At 51.1% G+C, this 25,148-nt stretch overlaps 1 protein-coding gene across 1 annotated transcript in view; it reads right to left on the minus strand.

The window, feature by feature from the left end:
* Nucleotides 1-25,148, minus strand: part of LOC137376373 (probable carboxypeptidase X1) — a 97,150-nt gene that overhangs the window by 2,078 nt on the left and 69,924 nt on the right. Inside the window, exon 2 of the mRNA XM_068044807.1 lies at nt 11,052-11,168. Within this exon, the coding sequence (XP_067900908.1) occupies nt 11,052-11,168 (117 nt within the window). The remainder of the gene's footprint in view (nt 1-11,051; nt 11,169-25,148) is intronic.

Genomic DNA, 25,148 nt, shown 5'->3' on the forward strand with positions numbered 1-25,148 from the left:
ACAGCACTTGGAGGAAGCACTGAGGGTGACAAGGGTGCAGAATGTACTCTGGGTGGGAGACTTCAATGTCCATCACCAAGACTGGCTCAGTAGCACCACTACTGACCAAGCTGGCTAAGTTCTAAAGGACATATCTACTAGACTGGGTCTGCGGCAGGTGGTGAGAGAACCAACAAGAATGAAAAAACTAATTGACCTTGTCCTCACCAATCTGCCTGCCGCAAATGCATCTGTCCATGACAGTATTGGTAGGAGTGACCACCGCACAGTCCTCGTGGAGACAAAGTCCCGTCTTCACATTGAGGATACCGTCCATTGTGTTGAGTGGCACTATCACCGTGCTAAATGGGATAGATTTCAAACAGATCGAGCAATGCAAAACAAGGCATCCATGAGGTTCTGTGGGCCATCAGCAGCAGCAGAATTGTACTCAACCACAATCTGTAACCTCATGGCCCGGCATATCCCCAACTCCACCATTACCATCAAGCCAGGAGACCAACCCTGGTTCAATGAAGAGTGCAGCAGGGTATGTCAGGAGCAGCACCAGACATACCTCAAAATGAAGCTACAACCCAGGACTACTTGCATGCCAAACTGCATAAGCAGCATGCAATAGACAGAGCTAAGTGATCCCATAACCAACGGATCAGATCTAAGCTCTGCAGTCCTGTCACATCCAGCCGTGAATGGTGGTGGACAATTAAACAACTAACTGGAGGAGGTGGCTCCACAAATATCCCCCTCCTCAATGATGGGGTAGCCCAGCACATCAATGCGAGAGATAAGGCTGAAGCATTTGCAACAATCTTCAGCCAGAAGTGTCGAGTTGATGATCCATCTCGGCCTCCTCCTGATGTCCCCAGAATCACAGATGCCAAACTTCAGCCAATTCGAGTCACTCCGCGTGATATCAAGAAACGACTGAAGACACTGGATACTGCAAAGGCTATGGGTCCTGACAATATTCTGGCAATAGTACTGAAGACCTGTGCTCCAGAACATGCCGCGCCCCAAGCCAAGCTGTTCCAGTACAGCTACAACACTGGCATCTACTGGGAATATTGCCCAGGTATGTCCTGTGCACAAAAAACAGGACAAGTCTAAACTGACCAATTACCGCCCCATCAGTCTACTCTTAATCATCAATAAAGTGATGGAAGGTGTTGTCGACAGTGCTATCAAGTGGCATAAAAACAAGAAATGCTGGAACCACTCAGCAGGTCTGGCAACATCTGCGAAAAGAGAAGCAGAGTTAACATTTCGGGTCAGTGACCCTTCTTCGGAACTGACAAATATTAGAAAAGTCACAGGTTATAAGCAAGTGAGGTGGGGGTGGGGCAACAGATAACAAAGGAGGTCTAGATTGGACAAGGCCACATAGCTGACCAAAAGGTCACGGAGCAAAGGCAAACAATATGTTAATGGTGTGTTGAAAGACAAAGCATTAGTACAGATTAGGTGTGAATATACTGAATAATGAACAGCAGCAAGTGCAAACCTGAAAAAAACAGTGGGTAAGCAAACTGAACAAACTAAGATGAAATGAAATAAATGCAAAAAAAAAGATTGTAAAAAATGTAAAAAAAGAATGCAAAAACAAGGAAGAAAAAATAACTAAAAATGAAAGTAATATGGGGGGCTGTCATGATCTGAAATTATTGAACTCAATGTTCAGTCCGGCAGGCTGTAGTGAGCCTAATCGGTAGTTGAGATGCTGTTCCTCGAGCTTGCATTGATGTTCACTGGAACACTGCAGCAATCCCAGGACAGAGATGTGAGCATGAGAGCAGGGGGGAGTGTTGAAATGGCAAGCAACCGGAAGCTCAGGGTCCTGCTTGCGGACTGAGCGGAGATGTTCCGCAAAGCGGTCACCCAGTCTGCGCTTGGTCTCCCCAATGTAGGGGAGACCACACTGTGAGCAGCGAATACAGTATACTACATTGAAAGAAGTACAAGTAAATCGCTGCTTCACCTGAAAGGAGTGTTTGGGGCCTGGGATAGTGAGGAGAGAGGAGGTAAATGGGCAGGTATTACACCTCCTGCGATTGCAGGGGAAGGTGCCCTGGGACGGGGACGAGGTGGTGGGGGTAATGGAGGAGTGGACCAGGGTGTCGCGGAGGGAACAATCCCTTCGGAATGCTGACAGGGGCAGGGAGGGGAAGATGCGACTGGTAGTGGCATCACGCTGGAGGTGGCGGAAATGGCGGAGGATGATCCTTTGGATATAGAGGCTGATGGGGTGAAAAGTGAGGACAAGGGGAACCCTGTCACGGTTCTGGGAGGGAGGGGAAGGGGTGAGGGTAGAGGTGCGGGGAATGGGTCGGACACGGTTGAGGGCCGTCAACCACAGTGGGGGGGAATCCTCGGTTGAGGAAAAAGGTCATATCAGAAGCACCGTCATGGAAGGTAGCATCATCAGAGCAGATGCGTCGGAGACGGAGAAACTGGAAGTATGGAATGGAGTCCTTACAGGAGGTAGGATGTGAAGAAGTGTAGACGAGGTAGCTGTGGGAGTCGGTGGGCTTATAATGGATATTAGTAGACAACCTATCCCCAGAGATGGAGACAGAGAAGTCGAGGAAGGGAAGGGAAGTGTCAGAGATGGACCATGTAAAGGTGAGAGAAGGGTGGAAATTGGAAGCAAAGTTGATAAAGTTTTCCAGTTCGGGGCGGGAGCAGGAAACGGCACCGATACAGTCATCAATGTACCGGAAAAAGAGTTGGGGGAGGGGGCCTGTGTAGGACTGGAACAAAGAATGCTCGACATATCCCACAAAAAGACAGGCATAACTAGGACCCATGCGGGTACCCATAGCGACACCTTTTACTTGAAGGAAGTGCGTGGAGTTGAAGGAGAAGTTGTTCAATGTGAGAACAAGTTCAGCCAGGCAGAGGAGGGTGGTGGTGGATGGGGACTGGTTGGGCCTCTGTTCCAGGAAGAAGCGGAGAGCCCTCAAACCATCCTGGTGGGGGATGGAGGTGTAGAGCGATTGGACGTCCATAGTGAAGAGGAGGCGGTTGGGACCAGGAAACTGGAAATTGGCAAAATGACGTAGGGCGTCAGAAGAGTCACGGATGTAGGTGGGAAGAGACTGGACCAGCGGAGAAAAGATAGAGTCTAGATAGGAAGAAATAAGTTCAGTGGGGCAGGAGCAGGCTGACACAATGGGTCTGCCGGGATAGTCCCGTTTGTGGATTTTGGGAAGGAGGTAGAAGCGGGCTGTCCGGCGTTGTGGGACTATGAGGTTGGAAGCTGTAGAGGGAAGATCTCCAGAGGAGATGAGGTCAGTGACAGTCCTTTGGATGGTGGCTTGATGTTCGGTGGTGGGGTCATGGTCCAGAGGGAGGTAGGAAGAAGTGTCCGTGAGTTGACGTTGAGTTTCTGCAAGGTAGAGGTCGGTATGCCATACGACAACAGCACCACCCTTGTCTGCAGGTTTGATGACCATGTCGGGGTTAGACCTGAGAGAACGGAGTGCCTCAAGTTCAGAGGGGGACAGGTTAGAGTGAGTGAGGGGGGCAGAGAAATTGAGACGACCAGTGTCTCGCCGACAGTTTTCAATGAAGAGATCAAGAGCGGGTAAGAGGCCAGGGGGAGGGGTCCAGGTAGAGGGAGAATGCTGGAGGCGGGTGAATGGGTCTGCTGGTCGGGGGGAGGACTCCTGCTCAAAGAAGTGAGCCCGGAGGCAGAGGCGACGGAAGAAGAGCTCAACGTCATGCCGAGTGCGAAATTCATTGAGGTGGGGGCGTAATGGGATAAAACTGAGACCTTCGCAATAACCTGCTCACTGACGCTCAGTTTGGGTTTCGCCAGGGCCACTCAGCTCCTGACCTCATTACAGACCTGGTTCAAACATGGATAAAAGAGCTGAACTCAAGAGGTGAGTTGACAGCGACTGCCCTTGACATCAAGGCACCATTTGACCCAGTAATGGCATCAAGGAGCCCTAGCAAAACTGGAGTCAATGGGAATTAGGGAAACCCTCGCTGGCTGGAGTTATACCTAGTGCAAAGGAATATGGTTGTGGTTGTTGGAGGTCAATTATCTCAGCTCCAGGACATCAGTGCAGGAGTTCCTCAGGGTAGTGTCCCAGGCCCAACCATCTTCAGCTGCTTCATCAATGACCTTCCCTCCATCATAAGGTCAGAGGTGGGGATGTTCACTGATGATTGCACAATGTTCAGCACCATTCGTGACTCCTCAAATAGTGAAGGGTCAAATCCTGGAACTCCCTTCCTAACTGCACTGTGGGTGTACCTACCTCACATGGACTGCAGTGGTTCAAGAAAGCAGCTCACCACCACCTTCTCAAGGACAATTAGGGATGGGCAATAAATACTGGCCTAGCCAGTGATGCCCACATCCCATGAATGAATAAAAAACTATTTAAATGGCAGAGTGGGCTTGAAGGGCTGAGTGGCCTACTCCTGCTATTATTTTTTATGTTCTGAACTTTTCATAACCAGCACAGATCATCACTAACCCATCAATAACCCATCATTAACCAGGATCAGTCATCACAAACCCATAGTAGCCTATACAGACTCGGTCTCTGTCCTGGTCTATTTCCCGCACCTCTACCCCCTCCCCCTCCAGTTTATTTGACACTGAGCCACAAAAAGAGATATTAGGTCAGGTGACCAAAAGTCTGGTCAAAGAGGTAACTTTTAAGGAGTGTCTTGAAGGAGGAAAGTGAGGTGGAGAGGTGGAAGGAGGGAATTCCAGAGCTTGGGGCCAAGGCAACTGAAGGCACGGTCACCAATGGTGGAGTGATTAAAATAAGGGATGCTCAAGGGGCCAGAATTAGAGGAGGGCAGATATCTTGCAGGGTTGTGAACTGGAGGGGATTAGAGAGATGGGGAGAAATAAGGCCATGGAGGGATCTGAAAACACAGATGAGAATTTTAAAATCAAGACATTGCTTGACCAGGAGCCAATGTAGGTCAACGAGCACAAGGTGACAGGGGAACAGGACTTGGTGCGAGTTAAGCAGCAAACTTTTAGATGACCTCAAGTTTGATTACCTCAGAAATGTCTATCTGTCCTCTTGACTATGGGATCAGCGAGAGTAACCTCCAAAAGAATAAAAGACTGTTGCCAGGAAGAGGGATGGAGGTGCTTGCCAGGGAACAGAGTAATAACTTTCAAACAGGAATTGTGTAAATCTGTGAAAGGGAGAGATTTACAGGGCTATGCAGGAAGAGCAGGGGAGTGGGATTCATTTCATAGTTCTGCCAAAGATACGACACAGGCATGGTGGGCCGAATGGCCTCCTTCTGTGTTGTAATGTTCTAAGCCTCTACGCCAGAGACACAATAAATGCTGGATAATGTTGTGTCTTTGATCTCAGGTTAACAGTGCTGGGAGTGATGATGCCCTGAAGGAGTGCAGTTCAGACCAGGGCATCAATGGATAAAGGACTGTACAGGGGGGAGCAGCAAAGAGTAGGAATGCAGTTCTTGGAGGTGATTCCATAGTCAGGGGACAGACAGGCATTTCTAATCCATTGCAACCAGGATATTCATGTTACTCGGGATATTCTAACGGAGAGATGTGCAAGAACCATAGAATGGTGATATTGGGGGACTTTAATTACCCAAATATCCATTGGGATAATGTTGGAGTAAAGGGAAAGCAGGGGGAGGAATTTCTGAAATGTGTTCATGCGAACTTCCTTGATCAGTATGTTCTCAGCCCAACTAGAAAGGAGGCATTGCTGGATCTGGTGCTGGGAAATGAGGTAGGTCAAGTGGACCAAGTGTCTGTGGGGAGCACCTGGGGAAGAGTGATCATTGTATCATAAGGTTTAGACTCGTAATGGAGAAGAGCAAGGAACAAAATAAGGTAAAATGTCCAGATTGGAAGAAGGCCAATTTCAATGCGATGAGAAGGGATCTAGCCAGGGTAGAATGGAAACAAAGGCTGACACAAAGAGCTGTATCAGAATAATAGGTTATCTTTAAGGAAGAGATGTTTCAGGTACAGGCTAGGAACATTCCAACAAGGGTGAAAGGTAAGGGAACCAAGAACAGGGCTCCATGAGGGTGCATGATGCATGTTAGGTGAATTAGGAGAATCAGGCCAAATACAATAAATTGAGAGAGGAGATGATGAGGAAAATAAGACTGACAAAGAGAGAATATGAGAATAGAATGGCAACATAAAAGGGAACCCAAAAATCTTCAACCAGCATGTAAATAGTAAGCATGTAGAAAGAGGTGGAGTGGGGCCTATTCGGGGAAAAGAGGGTGATATATGCTTAAAGATGCAGGGCAAGGCTAGAATACGAAATGAGTATTTTGTATCAGTGTTCACTAAAGAAGAGGAATCTGACAAAATATCAGTCGACATGGAGAGAGTAGAGGTAGTGGATAGGGTAAAAATTGAGAGGTGGGGGGTGGGGGAGGTACCGGAAAGGCCGGCTATGCTTAGGGTAGGTAAGTCACCTGGTCCAGATGGCTTGTATCCCAGGTTGTTAAAGGAAGTGGGGGTGGAGATAGTGGAAGGGTTTGTCATAATCTTCTCTGGATAAGGGGAAGGTGGCAGAGGATTGGAGAGTGGCAAATGTGACACCCTTATTGAAGAAAAGGTGTAAGGACAGTCCTAGTAACTACAGGCCAGTTAGTTTAACATCAGTGGTGGGTAAGGTTTTAGAAATAATAATTAGGGAAAGTATCAACAGATGCTTGGAGAGGTTTGAGTTAATTAAGGAGAGTCAGCATGGATTTGCAAAAGGCAGATCATGCTTGTCTAATCCAACTGAATTTTTTGATGAAGTAACAGAGAAGGTTGATGATGGGAATGCGATGGATGTTGTTTATATGGAATTTAAGAAAGCATTTGATAAGGTACCACATAAAAAGCTGGTTAATAAAATTGAGGCTCATTTAATAGGAGGATCAGTGCCCAATTGGATAAAAAAATTGGCTCAAGGACAGAAAACAGCGAGTTGGAGTAAATGTTTTTTTTTCAGACTGGAGGATGGTAGACAGTGGTGTTCCCCCAGGGTCAGTGCTGGGACCACTGCTTTTTTTTTGCAAGATATAAATGACTTAGATCTTGGAATACAGAATCTCAAAATTTGCCAATGACACCAAATGGAGAGGTGTGGCAAACAACGAGGATGATATGAACTGCCTGCAACAGGACATAGATAGGATAGCAGAATGGGCAGAGAGGTGGCAAGTTTAATTTAATACAGAGAAGGGTGAGGTGATGCATTTTGGCAGAAGGAATAGGGAAAGGCAATATATACTTAAGGTTACAGTTCTCAAGAGTGTGCAGGAACAGAGGGACCGAGAGGTGCATGTACAATGATTTAAAGGTGGCAGGACATATTGAGAGAGTGGTTAATAAAGCAGATGGGATCTTGGACTTCATAAATAGAGGCATTGAGTACAAAAGCAGGGACGTTATGCTGAACCTTTATAAAGCTCTCATTAAGCCCCAATAAAGTCATAGAGTCATACATCACAGAAACAGGCCCTTCGGCCCATCATGTCCTTGCCAGCCATCAAGCACCTAATTATTCTCATCCCATTTTCCAGCACTTGGCACGTAGCCTTGTATGCTATGGCATTTCAAGTGCTCATCTAAATACTTCTTAAATGTTGTGAGGGTTCCTGCATCTACCAACTCTTCAGGCAGTGTGTTCCAGATTCCAACCACCCTCTGGGTGAAAAATGTTTTCCTCAAATGCCCTCTAAACCTCCTGCCCCTTACCTGAAATCTATGCCCCCTGGTTATTGACCCCTCCGCTAAGAGAAAAAGTCTCTTCCGATCTAACCTATCAATGCCCCTCATAATTTTGTATACCTCAATCATGTCACCCCTCAGCCTTCTCTGCTCTAAGGAAAACAACCCCAGCCTTTTCAGTCTCTCTTCACAGCTGAAATGCTCCAGCCCAGGCAACATCCTGGTGAATCTCCTCTGCACCCTCTCCACTGCAATCACATCCTTCCTATAGTGTGGTGCCCAGAACTGTACACAGTACTCCAGCTGTGGTCTAACTAGCGTTTTATACAGCTCCATCATAACCTCCCTGCTCTTATATTCTATGCCTTGGCTAATAAAGGCAAGTATCCCATCTGCCTTCCTAACCACCTTATCTACCTGTGCTGCTGCCTTCAGTGATCTATGGACAAGTACACCAAAGTCCCTCTGACCTTCCTAGGGTCCTACTATCCATTGTATATCCCTTGTCTTGTTAGTCCTCCCAAAATGCATCACCTCACACTTCTCAGGATTAAATTCCATTTGCCACAGCTCCGCCCATCTTACCAGCCCATCTATATTGCCCTGTAATCTAAGGCTTTCCTCCTCACTATTTACGACACCAACAATTTTCGTGTCATCTGCGAACCTACTGATCATACCTCCTATATTCATGTCTAAATCATTAATGTACACTACAAACAGCAAAGGTCCCAGCACCGATCCCTGTGGTACACCACTGGTCACAGGCTTCCACTCGCAAAAACAACCCTCAACCATCACCCTCTGCCTCCTGCCACTAAGCCAATTTTGGATCCAATTTGCCAAATTACCCTGGATCCCATGGGCTCTTACCTTCTTAACCAATCTCCCATGTGGGACCTTATCAAAAGCCTTACTGAAATCCATGTAGACTACATCAACTGCTTTACCCTCATTTACACATCTAGTCACCGCCTCGAAAAATTCAATCAAGTTAGCTAGACACAATCTCCCCCTGACAAAGTCATGCTGTCTATCCCTGATTAATCCCTGCCTCTCCAAGTGGAGATTAATCCTGTCCCTCAGAATTTTTTCCAATAGTTTCCCAACCACTGATGTTAAACTCACCAGCCTGTAATTACCTGATTTATCCCTGCTACACTTGTTGAATAATGGTACCACATTCGCTGTCCTCCAGTCCTCTGGCACCTCTCCCGTGGCCAGAGAGGATTTGAAAATTTGTGACAGAGCCCCTGCTATCTCCTCCCTTGCCTGACATAACAGCCTGGGATACATCTCATCTGGGCCTGGGGATTTTAAGCCCGCTAAAACAGCTAATACTTCCTCCCTTTCAATGCTAATATGTTCAAGTATATCACAAAATCCCCCTCCCTGATCTCTACACCTACATCGTCCTTCTCCATAGTGAACACAGATGAAAAGTAATCATTTAAAACCGCACCTATGTCCTCCGGCTCCACATACACATTGCCACTTTGGGCCCTCCCCTTTCCTTGGTTATCCTTTTGCCCTTAATATACTTATAAAACGCCTTGGGGTTTTCCTTTATCTTGCCCGCCAATGTTTTTTCATGTCCCCTCTTTGCTCTCCTAATTACTTTTTTAAGTACCCCCCTTCACTTTCTATACTCCTCAAGGGCCGTCCCCCAATTCAGTACCTTTAGTTTCGGTCCCTCTTTGTCCTTTTCCATAACTACCTTAAATCTTACAGCGTTATGGTCACCATCCCCAACTGGAGTATTGCATCCAATTTTGGTCACCACACTTCAGGAAGGATGTAAATGTCCCAGAGAGGGTGCAGAGGAGATTTACCAGACTGGTTCCAGGGACGGAGGATTTTAGTTACAAGGTAAGATTGGAGAAACTGGGTTTGTTCTCCTTGGAGCAAAGGAGATTCAGAGGAGATTTGATAGAAGTCGACAAGATTATAACAGGTTCAGACAAGTTAGACAAGGAAAAACTGTTCTCATTAACTAGGCAAGAACTAGGCAACACAGAGTGAAGGTTTTGGGCAAGAGATGCATAGAAACATAAAAAATAGGAGCAGGAGTAGGCCATTCGGCCCTTCGAGCCTGCTCCGCCATTCATTATGATCATGGCCGAACATCCAACTCAGTAACCTGTTCCAGCTTTCGCCCCATACCCTTTGATCCCTTTAGACCCAAGAGCTATATCTAACTCCTTCTTGAAAACATACAATGTTTTGGCCTCAACTGCTTTCTGTGGTAGCGAATTCCACAGGCTCACCACTCTCTGGGTGAAGAAATTTCTCCTCATCTCAGTCCTGAATGGTTTACCCCGTATCCTTAGACTATGACCCCTGGTTCAGGACTCCCCCACCAACAGAAATATCCTTCCTGCACCTACCCTGTCAAGTCCTGTTAGAATTTTATAGTTTTCTATGAGATCCCCCCTCACTCTTCTGAACTCCGGCAAATATAATCCTAACCGACTCAATCTCTCCTCATATGTCAGTCCCAGCATCCCAGGAATCAGTCAGGTAAACCTTCGCTGCACTCTCTCGATAGCAAGAACATCCTTCCTCAGATAAGGAGACCAAAACTGCACAAAATATTCCAGGTGTGGCCTCACCAAGGCCCTGTATAATTGCAGCAAGACATCCCTGCTCCTGTACACGAATCCTCTCGCTATGAAGGCCAACATACCACTTGCCCTTTTTATCGCCTGTTGCACCTGCACGTTTACCTTCAGCGACTGGTCTCACTGCATATTCCCCTCTCTCAGTTTATAGCCGTTCAGATAATAATCTGCCTTCCTGTTTTTGCTACCAAAGTGGATAACCTCACATTTATCCACATTATACTGCATCTACCATGCATTAGCCCACTCACTCAACTTGTGCAAATCACCCTGAAGCCTCTCTGCATCCTCCTCACAACTCACCCTCCCACCCAGTTTTGTGTCATTTGCAAATTTGGAGATATTACATTTAGATACAGGGGGAATGTGAGAAAGAACCTTCTTACACAGCAGCTGGTAATGACCTGGAACTTGCTGCCCACGAGGGTGGTGGAAACGGAGACAAGAAATAACTTCAAGAGCACGTTGAATGGGAACCTGAGAGAAATAAACTTTCAGGGCTACAGAGATTGAGTGGGTGAGTTGGACGGACTGGATTGTTCCGTGTAGAGCCTGCATGACCTCGATGGGTCAAATGGCCTCCTTCTGTGCTGCAAATGACTCGATGACAATCCAGAAATTGCCTGGAGTATGAAAATGTGGCTTAACTATTGCTGTGAATGTGGAAACTTTCCATAAGAGTCTGTGACCCCTCATTTGGTTTAGAGACAGTTACTCCAGGGTCAACGCACCGTTATTTGCTTCCTCTCCCTTATTCACTCCATTCACCAGCTTCTTCTTCTTTTCCTTCAAAATTGTTCCCGTTTGCTTCAACATTTCCTTCACTTTCTTCCTGTTTCTCACAGTGTCTGTGAAACACAATCCAGACAATCAGCAGCAGCAAAATTACAGCAATCCAGAGACAGCAGCACCAAACTCACCCCCACCACCCCCCCCAACAACCCCCCCCTCCGGGAACAGACCCCCCCCCCCCCCGTAGGAACAGACCCCCCCGGGAACAGACCACCCCCCCAAACCGAACCCCGCACCCCACCCACCCCGTAGGAACAGACCAGACCCCCCCGGCAACAGACCCCCCCCAAACCGGGAACCGAACCCCCTCCCGCCCCCCCCACCGCTTCCAACCCCTTCCCCCCGCCTGCGGGAACAGATACCCTCACCCCACCCCTGTGGAAACAGACCACCCACCCCCCCTCCACTGGAACAGAAGCCCCGAACAGAACCGCCACCCTGGAACAGACCCCTCCCATTAGAAGACACAGAGTCCCCACTGCCACAGACCTCTCCCTCCCCACTGGAACAGACCACACCAGAGACACACAACCCTCACTGGCACAGAGCTCAACTGGATCAGACCAACTCCACTGCAACAGACACCCGCCCACCCCACTGAAACCCAACCCCTCCACAGGGACAGACCCACCTAATGGCACAGAACTTCCTGCCACTGCAGACACACCCCACGAGAACAGACCCCTGCCCGCACCCACCCCCACCCCGCCGCCGCCTAGACAAACTGGCACAGATCCACCCCACTGAAACAGACCCCGTACTGGCATGATCAACTGCCAATGGCAGAGAACCTCACCACTGGCACACAATCCACACTGGACTGCAGACCAACTCCAAACTGGAATAGACCTGCCACTAACACACTGTACCCCGTCCACAGAAAACACAGTGGGGAGTTGGATGGGGTACAATGTGCATTGGGGGGGAGGAGTTGGATGGGGTACTTTGTGCGTGGGTGGCGGGGGCAGTTGGATGTGGTGCAGTGCGTGAGGGGAGATAGAAAGAGTACAGTGTGTGGGGGGGCAATTGGATGGGGTACAGATGGTGGGAGACGGGGAGTTGGATGGGGTAAAGTGTTTATGGGGGAATTGGATGGGGTACAGTGTGTATGTGGGGGAGTTGGATGGGGTAAAGTGTTTGTATGAGGGGGAAGATGGATGGGATACAGTTGGGGGGGGCAGGGAGTTCAATGGGAAAATGTCAGAGGTGGGGGAGCTGGATGGGGTACAGTGTGTGTGGGGGGATTTGGATGCTGTACATTTTGTGTGGGTGGGGGGGGCAGTTGGATGTGGTACATTGTGTGGGGGGAGTTAGAAAGAGTATAGTGTGTGAGGGGGCAATTGGATGGGGTACAGATGGTGGGGAACCGGGTGTTGGATGGGGTACAGGATATGTGTGGGGGAGTTAACATAGAACATAGAACAGTACAGCACAGTACAGGCCCTTCGGCCCACGATGTTGTGCCGAACCTATTAACCTACTCTAAGATCAAACTAACTACCTACCCTTCATTCTACTATCATCCATGTACCTATCCAAGAGTCGCTTAAATGTCCCTAATGTATCTGCTTCTACTACCACCGCTGGCAGTGCATTCCACGCACCCACCACTCTCTGTGTAAAGAACCTACCTCTGACATCTCCCCGAAACCTTCCTCCAATCACCTTAAAATTACGCCCCCTGGTGATAGCCCTTTCCACCCTGGGAAAAAGTCTCTAGCTATCCACTCTATCTATGCCTCTCATCATCTTGTACCCCTCGATCAAGTCAACTCTCATCCTTCTTCGCTCCAATGAGAAAAGCCCGAGCTCCCTCAACCTTTCTTCGTAGGACATGCCCTCCAGTCCAGGCAGCATCCTGGTAAATCTCCTCTGCACCCTCTCTAAAGCTTCCACATCCTTCCTATAATGAGGCAACGAGAACTGAACACAATATTCCAAGTGTGGTCTAACCAGGGACTTATAGAGCTGCAGCATAACCTCGCGGCTCTTAAACTCAATCCCTCTGTGAATGAAAGCCAACACACCATACGCTTTAACAACCCTATCAACTTGGGTGGCAACTTTGAGCGATCCATGGACATGGACCCCATGATCCCTCTGTTCCTCCACACTACCAAGAATCCTGTCTTTAAGCCTGTATTCCGCATTCAAATTCGACCTTCCAAAATGAATCACTTCACACTTTTCCAGGTTGAACGCCATCTGCCACTTCTCAGCCCAGCTCTGCATCCTGTCAATGTCCCGTTGCAACCGACAACAGCCTTCCACACTATCCACAACTCCAGCAACCTTCGTGTCATCGGCAAACTTGCTAACCCAGCCTTCCACTTCCTCATCCAAGTCATTTATAAAAATCACAAAGAGCAGAGGTCTCAGAACAGATCCCTGTGGAACATCACTGGTCACCGAGCTCCATGCTGAATACTTTCCATCTACTACCACCCTCTGTCTTCTATGGGCCAGCCAATTCTGTATCCAGACAGCAAACCTTCCCTGTATCCCATGCCTCCTTACTTTCTGAATGAGCCTACCATGGGGAATGCCTTGCTAAATTCCATACACACCACATCCACTGCTCTTCCTTCATCAATGTGTATTGTCACATCTTCAAAGAATTCAATAAGGCTTGTGAGGCATGACCTGCCCCTCACAAAGCCATGCTGACTGTCTCTAATCAAACCATGCTTTTCCAAATAATCATAAATCCTGTCTCTCAGAATCCTCTCCAATAATTTGCCCACTACCGACGTAAGACTGACTGGTCTATAATTCCCAGGGTTATCCCTATTCCCTTTCTTGAACAAGGGAACATTTGCCACCCTCCAATCATCCGGTACTACTCCAGTGGACAGTGAAGATGCAAAGATCATTACCAAAGGCGCAGCAATCTCTTCCCTCGCTTCCCGTAATATCCTTGGGTATATCCCGTCTGGCCCCGGGGACTTATCTGTCCTCATATCATTCAAAATTTCCAGCACATCCTCCCTCTTAACCTCTACCTGTTCGAGCATATCAGCCTGTTCCACGCTGTCCTCACAAACGACCAGGTCCCTCTCACTAGTGAATACTGAAGCAAAGTATTCATTTAGGACCTCCCCTACCTCCTCCGACTCCAGGCACAAGTTCCCTCCACTATCCCTGATCGGCCCTACCCTCACTCTGGCCATCCTCTTGTTCCTCACATAAGTGTAGAACGCCCTGGGATTTTCCTTAATCCTACCCGCCAAGACTTTTTCATGTCCCCTTCTAGCTCTCCTAGGTCCATTCTTCAGTTCCTTCCTGGCTACCTTGTAACCCTCTAGATCCCTGTCTGATCCTTGCTTCCTCAACCTTAAGTAAGCTTCCTTCTTCCTCTTGACTTGCTGTTCCACATCTCTTGTCATCCAAGGTTCCTTCACCCCACCATCCCTTCCCTGCCTCATCGGGACAAACCTATCCAGCAGTCGCAGCAAGTGCTCCCTAAACAACCTCCACATTTCTGTCGTGCATTTCCCTGAGAACATCTGTTCCCATTTTATGCTCCCCAGTTCCTGCCTAATAGCATTGTAATTCCCCCTCCCCCAATTAAATATTTTCCCATCCCGTCTGCTCCTGTCCCTCTCCATGACTATAGTAAAGGTCAGGGAGTTGTGATCACTATCACCGAAATGCTCTCCCACCGAGAGATCTGCCACCTGGCCTGGTTCGTTGCCAAGCACCAAGTCCAACATAGTCTCCCCTCTAGTCGGCCTATCTACATATTGAGTCAGGAAACCTTCCTGGACACACCTGACAAAAACTGCTCCATCCAAACTATATGCACTAAGGAGGTTCCAATCAATATTAGGGAAGTTGAAGTCACCCATGACAACAACCCTGTTACTTCAGCACCTTTCCAAAATCTGCCTCCCAATCTGTTCCTCCATGTCTCTGTTGCTATTGGGGGGTCTATAGGAAACTCCCAACAAAGTGACTGCTCCTTTCCTGTTTCTGACATCCACCCATAATGACTCAGTCGACAAACCCTCCTCGACGAGCTCCCTTTCTGCAGCTGTGATACCATCCCTGATTAGCAATGCCACTCCCCCACCTCTTTTACCTCCCTCCCTATTCCTTTTGAAACATCTAAACCCCGGAACATCCAGCATCCATTCCTGCCCCTGAGATATCCAAGTCTCTGTAATGGCCACAACATCGTAGCTCCAAGTACTGATCCATGCTCTAAGTTCATCACCCTTATTCCTGACACTTCTTGCGTTAAAATAGACACACTTCAACCCATCATACTGGCTGCAACTTTGCCCTGTCAACTGTCTAACCTTCCTCACAGACTCTCTGCACTCGGTATCTGCCTGTTCAACAGCTACCCCATCCACTGATCCGTGGCTCTGGTTCCCATCCCCCTGCCAAACTAGTTTAAACCCTCCCGAAGAGCTCTAGCCAACCTCCCACCCAGGATATTGGTGCCCCTCCAGTTCAGATGCAACCCGTCCTTCTTGTACAGGTCCCGCCTTCCCCAGAAAGTATCCCAATGATCCACATATCTGAAGCCCTCCCTCCTACACCAGTTCTGTAGCCACGTGTTCAGCTGCACTCGCTCTCTGTTTCTAGCCTCACTAGCACGTGGCACCGGTAACAATCCTGAGATTACTACTCTGCTCGTCCTGCCTTTCAGCTTCCAACCTAACTCCCTATATTCGCTTTTCAGGTCCTCATCCCTTTTCCTAGCTATGTCATTGGTACCGATGTGTACCACGACCTCTGGCTGCTCCCCCTCCCCCTTAAGAATCCTGTAGACTCGATCCGAGACATCCCTGACCCTGGCACCCGGGAGGCAACATTCCATCCGGGAGTCTTGTTCGCGACTACAGAATCTCCTGTCTGTTGCTCTAACCATTGAATCTCCTATCACTATCGCTCTCCTATTCTCCCCCCTTCCCTTCTGAGCCACTGAGCCAGGCTCAGTGCCAGAGACCTGGCCACTGTGGCTTTCCTCTGGTAGGTCCCCCCCCCAACCGTATCCAAAACGGTATATGAAATATTGAGGGGAACGGCCACAGGGGATCCCTGCATTGTGCGCCTATTCCCTTTCCCTCCCCTGACGGTCACCCAGCTACCTTTATCCTGTAACTTAGGTGTCACTACTTCCTTATAACTGATCGCTATCACCCCCTCAGCATCCTGAATGATCCGAAGTTCATCCAGCTCCAGCTCCAGTTCCCTCACGCGGTCTGCGAGGAGCTGGAGTTGGGTGCACTTCTCACAGGTGAAGTCAGCAGGGACACCAGTGGTGACCCTCACCTCCCACATCCTGCAAGAGGAGCATGCAACTGCCCGAGCTTCCATCCCCTCTGCTCTAAATTGACAACAGAGAATTAAAAAAAATAATAAATAAATAAAGGAAAACCTTACCTTACCAAACCCTCCACACAAGAGTCCTTTTTTTTTGGTTAGAGGAGGAGGATGGGTGGGAGACACTACACGTGTAGTGTTTCGGGTTTAGCCACTGCCCGAATATATAGGTTTACTTACCCAGCAGTCCCCTTGTGCGCCGAAACAAAAGGTAAGTTATTTTAAACTGAAACTCACCTTCCCAGCTGACACCTCGCTCGCACTATCGCTGCTTCAGAAAAAGCTGCTGCAACAAAAGATGGATGGGGTACAGTGTGTATCGGGGAGTTGGATGAGGAACAGTGTGCGTGGGGGAGTTGGATGGGGTACAGTGTGTATGGGGGAGTTGGATGGGGTACAGAGTGTGTGGGGGAGTTGGATGGGGTACAGAGTGTGTGGGGGAGTTGGATGGGGTACAGAGTGTGTGGGGGAGTTGGATGGGGTACAGAGTGTGTGGGGGAGTTGGATGGGGTAGAGTGTGTGGGGGAGTTTGATGGGGTACAGTGTGTATGGGGGAGTTGGATGGGGTACAGTGTGTATGGGGGAGTTGGATGGGGTACAGGGTGTACGGGGGAGTTGGATGGGGTACTGTGTGTATGGGGGAGTTGGATGGGGTACAGTGTGTGTGGGGGAGTTAGACGGGGTACAGTGTGTGTCGAGGGAGATGGATGAGGAACAGTGTGTGTGGGGGAGTTGGATGAGGTACAGTGTGTGTGGGGGAGTTGGATGGGGTTTAGTGTGTATGGGGGAGTTGGATGGGGTACAGTGTGTGTGGGGGGAGTTGGATGGGGTACAGAGTGTATGGGGGAGTTGGATGGGGTACAGTGTGTGTGGGGGGAGTGGGAAGAGGTACAGTGTGTGTCGAGGGAGATGGATGGGGTACAGTGTGTATGGGGGAGTTGGATGGGGTACAGAGTGTGTGGGGGAGTTGGATGGGGTACAGAGTGTGTGGGGGAGTTGGATGGGGTACAGAGTGTGTGGGGGAGTTGGATGGGGTACAGAGTGTGTGGGGGAGTTGGATGGGGTACAGAGTTTGTGGGGGAGTTGGATGGGGTACAGTGTGTATGGGGGAGTTGGATGGGGTACAATGTGTATGGGGGAGTTGGATGGGGTACAGAGTGTGTGGGGGAGTTGGATGGGGTACAGGGTGTATGGGGGAGTTGGATGGGGTACAGGGTGTATGGGGGAGTTGGATGGGGTACAGGGTGTATGGGGGAGTTGGATGGGGTATAGGGTGTATGGGGGAGTTGGATGGGGTACTGTGTGTATGGGGGAGTTGGATGGGGTACAGTGTGTGTGGGGGAGTTAGACGGGGTACAGTGTGAGTGGGGGAGTTGGATGGGGTACAGGGTGTGTGGGGGGAGTTGGATGGGGTACAGTGTGTGTGGGTGAGTTGGATGGGGTACAGTGTGAATGGGGGAGTTGGATGAGGTACAGTGTGTGTGGGGGGAGTTGGATGGGGTACAGTATGAGTGGGGGAGTTGGATGAGGTACAGTGTGTATGGGGGAATTGGATGGGGTACAGAGTGTGTGGGGGAGTTGGATGGGGTACAGTGTGTATGGGGGAGTTGGATGGGGTACAGTGTGTATGGGGGGAGTTGGATGGGGAACTGTGTGTGTGGGGGGAGTTGGATGGGGTACAGTGTGTGTGGGGGAGTTGGATGGGGTACAGAGTGTGTGGGGGTGTTGGATGGGGTACAGTGTATGTGGGGGAGTTGGATGGGGTACAGTGTGTATGGGGGGAGTTGGATGGGGTACAGAGTGTGTGGGGGGGAGTTGGATGAGGAACAGTGTGTGTGGGGGGAGTTGGATGGGGTACAGTGTGTGTGGGGGAGTTAGACGGGGTACAGTGTGTGTCGGGGGAGATGGATGAGGAACAGTGTGTATGGGGGAGTTGGATGGGGTACAGTGTGTGTGGGGGAGTTAGACGGGGTACAGTGTGTGTCGAGGGAGATGGATGAGGAACAGTGTGTGTCGGGGAGTTGGATGAGGTACAGTGTGTGTGGGGGAGTTGGATGGGGTACAGTGTGTATGGGGGAGTTGGATGGGGTACAGTGTGTGTGGGGGGAGTTGGATGGGGTACAGTGTGTATGGGGGAGTTGGATGGGGTACAGTGTGTGTGGGGGGAGTGGGATGGGGTACAGTGTGTGTGGGGGAGTTGGATGGGGTACAGTGTGTGTGAGGGGAGTTGGATGGGGTACAGTGTGTGTGGGGGAGTTGGATGGGGTACAGTGTGTGTGGGGGGAGTTGGATGAGGTACAGTGTGTGTGGGGGAGTTGGATGGGGTACAGTGTGTGTGGGGGGAGTTGGATGGGGTACAGTGTGTATGGGGGAGTTGGATGAGGTACAGTGTGTGTGGGGGAGTTGGATGGGGTAGTGTGTGTGGGGGAGTTGGATGAGGTACAGTGTGTGTGCGGGAGTTGGATGGGGTACAGTGTGTATGGGAGAGTTGGATGGGGTACAGTGTGTATGGGGGGTGTTGGATGGGGTACAGTGTGTGTGGGGGAGTTGGATTAGGTACAGTGTGTATGGGGGGAGTTGGATGGGGGACAGTGTGTGTGGGGGAGTTGGATCGTGTACAGTGTGTGTGGGGGAGTTGGATGAGGTACAGAGTGTATCGGGGAGTTGGATGGGGTACAGTGTGTATGGGGGAGTTGGATGGGGTACAGTGTGTATGGGAGTGTTGGATGGGGTACAGTGTGTATGGGGGAGTAGGATGGGGTACAGAGTGTATCGGGGAGTTGGATGGGGTACAGTGTGTATGGGGGAGTTGGATGGGGTACAGAGTGTATCGGGGAGTTGGGTGGGGTACAGTGTGTATGGGGGATTTGGATGGGGCACAGTGTGTGTGGGGGGAGTTGGATGGGGTACAGTGTGTGTGGGGGGAGTTGGATGGGGTACAGTGTGTGTGGGGGGAGTTGGATGGGGTACAGTGTGTGTGAGGGAGTTGGATGGGGTACAGTGTGTATGGGGGAGTTGGATGGGGTACAGTTGTATGGGGGAGTTGGATGAGGTACAGTGTGTATGGAGGAGTTGGATGAGGTATAGTGTGCGTGGGGGAGTTGGATGAGGTACAGTGTGTGTGGGGGAGTTGGATGGGGTACAGTGTGTGTGGGGAAGTTGGATGGGGTACAGTGTGTGTGGGGGGAGTTGGATGAGGTACAGTGTGTGTGGGGGAGTTGCATGGGGTACAGTGTGTGTGGGGGGAGTTGGATGGGGTACAGTGTGTATGGGGGATATGATGGGGTACAGAGTGTGTGGGGGAGTTGGATGGGGTACAGAGTGTGTGGGGGAGTTGGATGGGGTACAGGGTGTATGGGGGAGTTGGATGGGGTACAGGGTGTATGGGGGAGTTGGATGGGGTACTGTGTGTATGGGGGAGTTGGATGGGGTACAGTGTGTGTGGGGGAGTTAGACGGGGTACAGTGTGTGTCGAGGGAGATGGATGAGGAACAGTGTGTGTGGGGGAGTTGGATGGGGTATAGTGTGTATGGGGGAGTTGGATGGGGTACAGGGTGTGTGGGGGGAGTTGGATGGGGTACAGAGTGTATGGGGGAGTTGGATGGGGTACAGTGTGTGTGGGGGGAGTGGGATGGGGTACAGTGTTTGTCAAGGGAGATGGATGGGGTACAGTGTGTATGGGGGAGTTGGATGGGGTACAGAGTGTGTGAGGGGAGTTGGATGGGGTACAGTGTGTGTGGGGGAGTTGGATGGGGTACAGTGTGTGTGGGGGGAGTTGGATGAGGTACAGTGTGTGTGGGGGAGTTGGATGGGGTACAGTGTGTGTGGGGGGAGTTGGATGGGGTACAGTGTGTATGGGGGAGTTGGATGAGGTATAGTGTGTGTGGGGGAGTTGGATGGGGTAGTGTGTGTGGGGGAGTTGGATGAGGTACAGTGTGTGAGCGGGAGTTGGATGGGGTACAGTGTGTATGGGGGAGTTGGATGGGGTACAGTGTGTATGGGGGGTGTTGGATGGGGTACAGTGTGTGTGGGGGAGTTGGATTAGGTACAGTGTGTATGGGGGGAGTTGGATGGGGGACAGTGTGTGTGGGGGAGTTGGATCGTGTACAGTGTGTGTGGGGGAGTTGGATGAGGTACAGAGTGTATCGGGGAGTTGGATGGGGTACAGTGTGTATGGGGGAGTTGGATGGGGTACAGTGTGTATGGGAGTGTTGGATGGGGTACAGTGTGTATGGGGGAGTAGGATGGGGTACAGAGTGTATCGGGGAGTTGGATGGGGTACAGTGTGTATGGGGGAGTTGGATGGGGTACAGAGTGTATCGGGGAGTTGGGTGGGGTACAGTGTGTATGGGGGATTTGGATGGGGCACAGTGTGTGTGGGGGGAGTTGGATGGGGTACAGTGTGTGTGGGGGGAATGGATGGGGTACAGTGTGTGTGGGGGGAGTTGGATGGGGTACAGTGTGTGTGAGGGAGTTGGATGGGGTACAGTGTGTATGGGGGAGTTGGATGGGGTGCAGTTGTATGGGGGAGTTGGATGAGGTACAGTGTGTATGGAGGAGTTGGATGAAGTATAGTGTGCGTGGGGGAGTTGGATGAGGTACAGTGTGTGTGGGGGAGTTGGATGGGGTACAGTGTGTGTGGGGAAGTTGGATGGGGTACAGTGTGTGTGGGGGGAGTTGGATGAGGTACAGTGTGTGTGGGGGAGTTGGATGGGGTACAGTGTGTGTGGGGGGAGTTGGATGGGGTACAGTGTGTATGGGGGATTGGATGGGGTACAGAGTGTGTGGGGGAGTTGGATGGGGTACAGAGTGTGTGGGGGAGTTGGATGGGGTACAGGGTGTATGGGGGAGTTGGATGGGGTACAGGGTGTATGGGGGAGTTGGATGGGATACTGTGTATGGGGGAGTTGGATGGGGTACAGTGTGTGTGGGGGAGTTAGACGGGGTACAGTGTGTGTCGAGGGAGATGGATGAGGAACAGTGTGTGTGGGGGAGTTGGATGGGGGACAGAGTGTGTGGGGGAGTTGGATGAGGTACAGTGTGTGTGGGGCAGTTGGATGGGGTACAGGGTGTATGGGGGAGTTGGATGGGGTACAGTGTGTGTGGGGGGAGTGGGATGGGGTACAGTGTGTGTCGAGGGAGATGGATGGGGTACAGTGTGTATGGGGGAGTTGGATGGGGTACAGAGTGTGTGGGGGAGTTGGATGAGGTACAGTGTGTGTGGGGCAGTTGGATGGGGTATAGTGTGTATGGGGGAGTTGGATGGGGTACAGGGTGTGTGGGAGGAGTTGGATGGGGTACAGAGTGTATGGGGGAGTTGGATGGGGTACAGTGTGTGTGGGTGGAGTGGGATGGGGTACAGTGTGTGTCAAGGGAGATGGATGGGGTACAGTGTGTATGGGGGAGTTGGATGGGGTACAGAGTGTGTGGGGGAGTTGGATGGGGTACAGAGTGTGTGGGGGAGTTGGATGGGGTACAGAGTGTGTGGGGGAGTTGGATGGGGTACAGGGTGCATGGGGGAGCTGGATGGGGTACGGGGTGTATGGGGGAGTTGGATGGGGTACTGTGTGTATGGGGGAGTTGGATAGGGTACAGTGTGTGTGTGGGAGTTAGACGGGGTACAGTGTGAGTGGGTGAGTTGGATGGGGTACAGGGTGTGTGGGGGGAGTTGGATGGGGTACAGTGTGTGTGGGTGAGTTGGATGGGGTACAGTGTGAATGGGGGAGTTGGATGAGGTACAGTGTGTGTGGGGGAGTTGGATGGGGTACAGTGTGAGTGGGGGAGTTGGATGAGGTACAGTGTGTGTGGGGGGAGTTGGATGGGGTACAGTGTGAGTGGGGGAGTTGGATGAGGTACAGTGTGTATGGGGGAGTTGGATGGGGTACAGAGTGTGTGGGGGAGTTGGATGGGGTACAGTGTGTATGGGGGAGTTGGATGGGGTACAGTGTGTGTGGGGGAGTTGGATGGGGTACAGAGTGTGTGGGGGAGTTGGATGGGGTACAGTGTGTATGGGGGAGTTGGATGGGGTACAGTGTGTATGGGGGGAGTTGGATGGGGTACTGTGTGTGTGGGGGGAGTTGGATGAGGTACAGTGTGTATGGGGGAGATGGATGGGGTACAGAGTGTGTGGGGGGGAGTTGGATGAGGAACAGTGTGTGTGGGGGGAGTTGGATGGGGTACAGTGTGTGTGGGGGAGTTAGACGGGGTACAGTGTGTGTCGGGGGAGATGGATGAGGAACAGTGTGTATGGGGGAGCTGGATGGGGTACAGTGTGTGTGGGGGAGTTAGACGGGGTACAGTGTGTGTCGAGGGAGATGGATGAGGAACAGTGTGTGTCGGGGAGTTGGATGAGGTACAGTGTGTGTGGGGGAGTTGGATGGGGTACAGTGTGTATGGGGGAGCTGGATGGGGTACAGTGTGTGTGGGGGGAGTTGGATGGGGTACAGTGTGTTTGGGGGAGTTGGATGGGGTACAGTGTGTGTGAGGGGAGTTGGATGGGGTACAGTGTGTGTGAGGGGAGTTGGATGGGGTACAGTGTGTGTGGGGGAGTTGGATGGGGTACAGTGTGTGTGGGGGGAGTTGGATGAGGTACAGTGTGTGTGGGGGAGTTGGATGGGGTACAGTGTGTGTGGGGGGAGTTGGATGGGGTACAGTGTGTATGGGGGAGTTGGATGAGGTACAGTGTGTGTGGGGGAGTTGGATGGGGTAGTGTGTGTGGGGGAGTTGGATGAGGTACAGTGTGTGTGCGGGAGTTGGATGGGGTACAGTGTGTATGGGGGAGTTGGATGGGGTACAGTGTGTATGGGGGGAGTTGGATGGGGTACAGTGTGTGTGGGGGAGTTGGATTAGGTACAGTGTGTATGGGGGGAGTTGGATGGGGGACAGTGTGTGGGGCAGTTGGATGGGGTACAGTGTGTGTGGGGGAGTTGGATCGTGTATAGTGTGTATGGGGGGAGTTGGATGGGGTACAGTGTGTATGGGGGAGTTGGATGGGGTACAGTGTGTATGGGGGTGTTGGATGGGGTACAGTGTGTATGGGGGAGTAGGATGGGGTACAGAGTGTATCGGGGAGTTGGATGGAGTACAGTGTGTATGGGGGAGTTGGATGGGGTACAGAGTGTATCGGGGAGTTGGGTGGGGTACAGTGTGCATGGGGGATCTGGATGGGGCACAGTGTGTGTGGGGGGAGTTGGATGGGGTACAGTGTGTGTGGGGGGAGTTGGATGGGTTACAGTGTGTGTGAGGGAGTTGGATGGGGTACAGTGTGTGTGGGGGGAGTTGGATGGGTTACAGTGTGTGTGAGGGAGTTGGATGGGGTACAGTGTGTATGGGGGAGTTGGATGGGGTACAGTGAGTATGGGGGGAGTTGGATGGTGGATAGTGTGTGGGGGAGTTGGATGGGGTACAGTGTGTGTGGGGGAGTTGGATCGTGTATACTGTGTGTGGGGGAGTTGGATGAGGTACAGAGTGTATCGCGGAGTTGGATGGGGTACAGTGTGTGTGGGGGAGTTGGATGGGGTACAGTGTGTATTGGGGAGTTGGATGGGGTACAGTGTGTATGGGGGAGTAGGATGGGGTACAGAGTGTATCGGGGAGTTGGATGGGGTACAGTGTGTATGGGGGAGTTGGATGGGGTACAGAGTGTATCGGGGAGTTGGATGGGGCACAGTGTGTGTGGGGGGAGTTGGATGGGGTACAGTGTGTGTGAGGGAGTTGGATGGGGTACAGTGTGTATGGGGGAGTTGGATGGGGTACAGTGTGTATGGGGGAGTTGGATGAGGTACAGTGTGTGTGGGGGGAGTTGGATGGGGTACAGTGTGTGTGGGGGGAGTTGGATGAGGTACAGTGTGTATGGGGGGAGCTGGATGGGGTACAGTGTGTATGGAGGAGTTGGATGAGGTATAGTGTGCGTGGGGGAGTTGGATGAGGTACAGTGTGTGTGGGGGAGTTGGATGAGGTACAGTGTGTGTGGGGGAGTTGGATGGGGTACAGTGTGTGTGGGGGAGTTGGATGGGGTACAGTGTGTATGGGGGGAGTTGGATGGGGTACAGTGTGTATGGGGGGAGTTGGATGGGGTACAGTGTGTGTGGGGGAGTTGGATGGGGTACAGTGTGTGTGGGGGAGTTGGATGAGGTACAGTGTGTGTGGGGGAGTTGGATGGGGTACAGTGTGTGTGGGGGAGTTGGATGAGGTACAGTGTGTATGGGGATGTTGGATGAGGTACAGGGCCTGTGTTGAGAGTTGAATGGGGTATAGTGTGTATGGGGGTGTTGGATGGGGTACAGTGTGTGTGGGGGGAGTTGGATGGGGTACAGTGTGTGTGGGGGGAGTTGGATGAGGTACAGTGTGTGTGGGGGGAGTTGGATGGGGTACAGTGTGAGTGGGGGAGTTGGATGAGGTACAGTGTGTATGGGGGAGTTGGATGGGGTACAGAGTGTGTGGGGGAGTTGGATGGGGTACAGTGTGTATGGGGGAGTTGGATGGGGTACAGTGTGTGTGGGGGAGTTGGATGGGGTACAGAGTGTGTGGGGGAGTTGGATGGGGTACAGTGTGTATGGGGGAGTTGGATGGGGTACAGTGTGTATGGGGGGAGTTGGATGGGGTACTGTGTGTGTGGGGGGAGTTGGATGAGGTACAGTGTGTATGGGGGAGATGGATGGGGTACAGAGTGTGTGGGGGGGAGTTGGATGAGGAACAGTGTG

The sequence above is a fragment of the Heterodontus francisci genome, chromosome 1 (genome assembly GCF_036365525.1).
Source record: "Heterodontus francisci isolate sHetFra1 chromosome 1, sHetFra1.hap1, whole genome shotgun sequence".
NCBI classification, from domain to species: Eukaryota; Metazoa; Chordata; class Chondrichthyes; order Heterodontiformes; family Heterodontidae; genus Heterodontus; species Heterodontus francisci.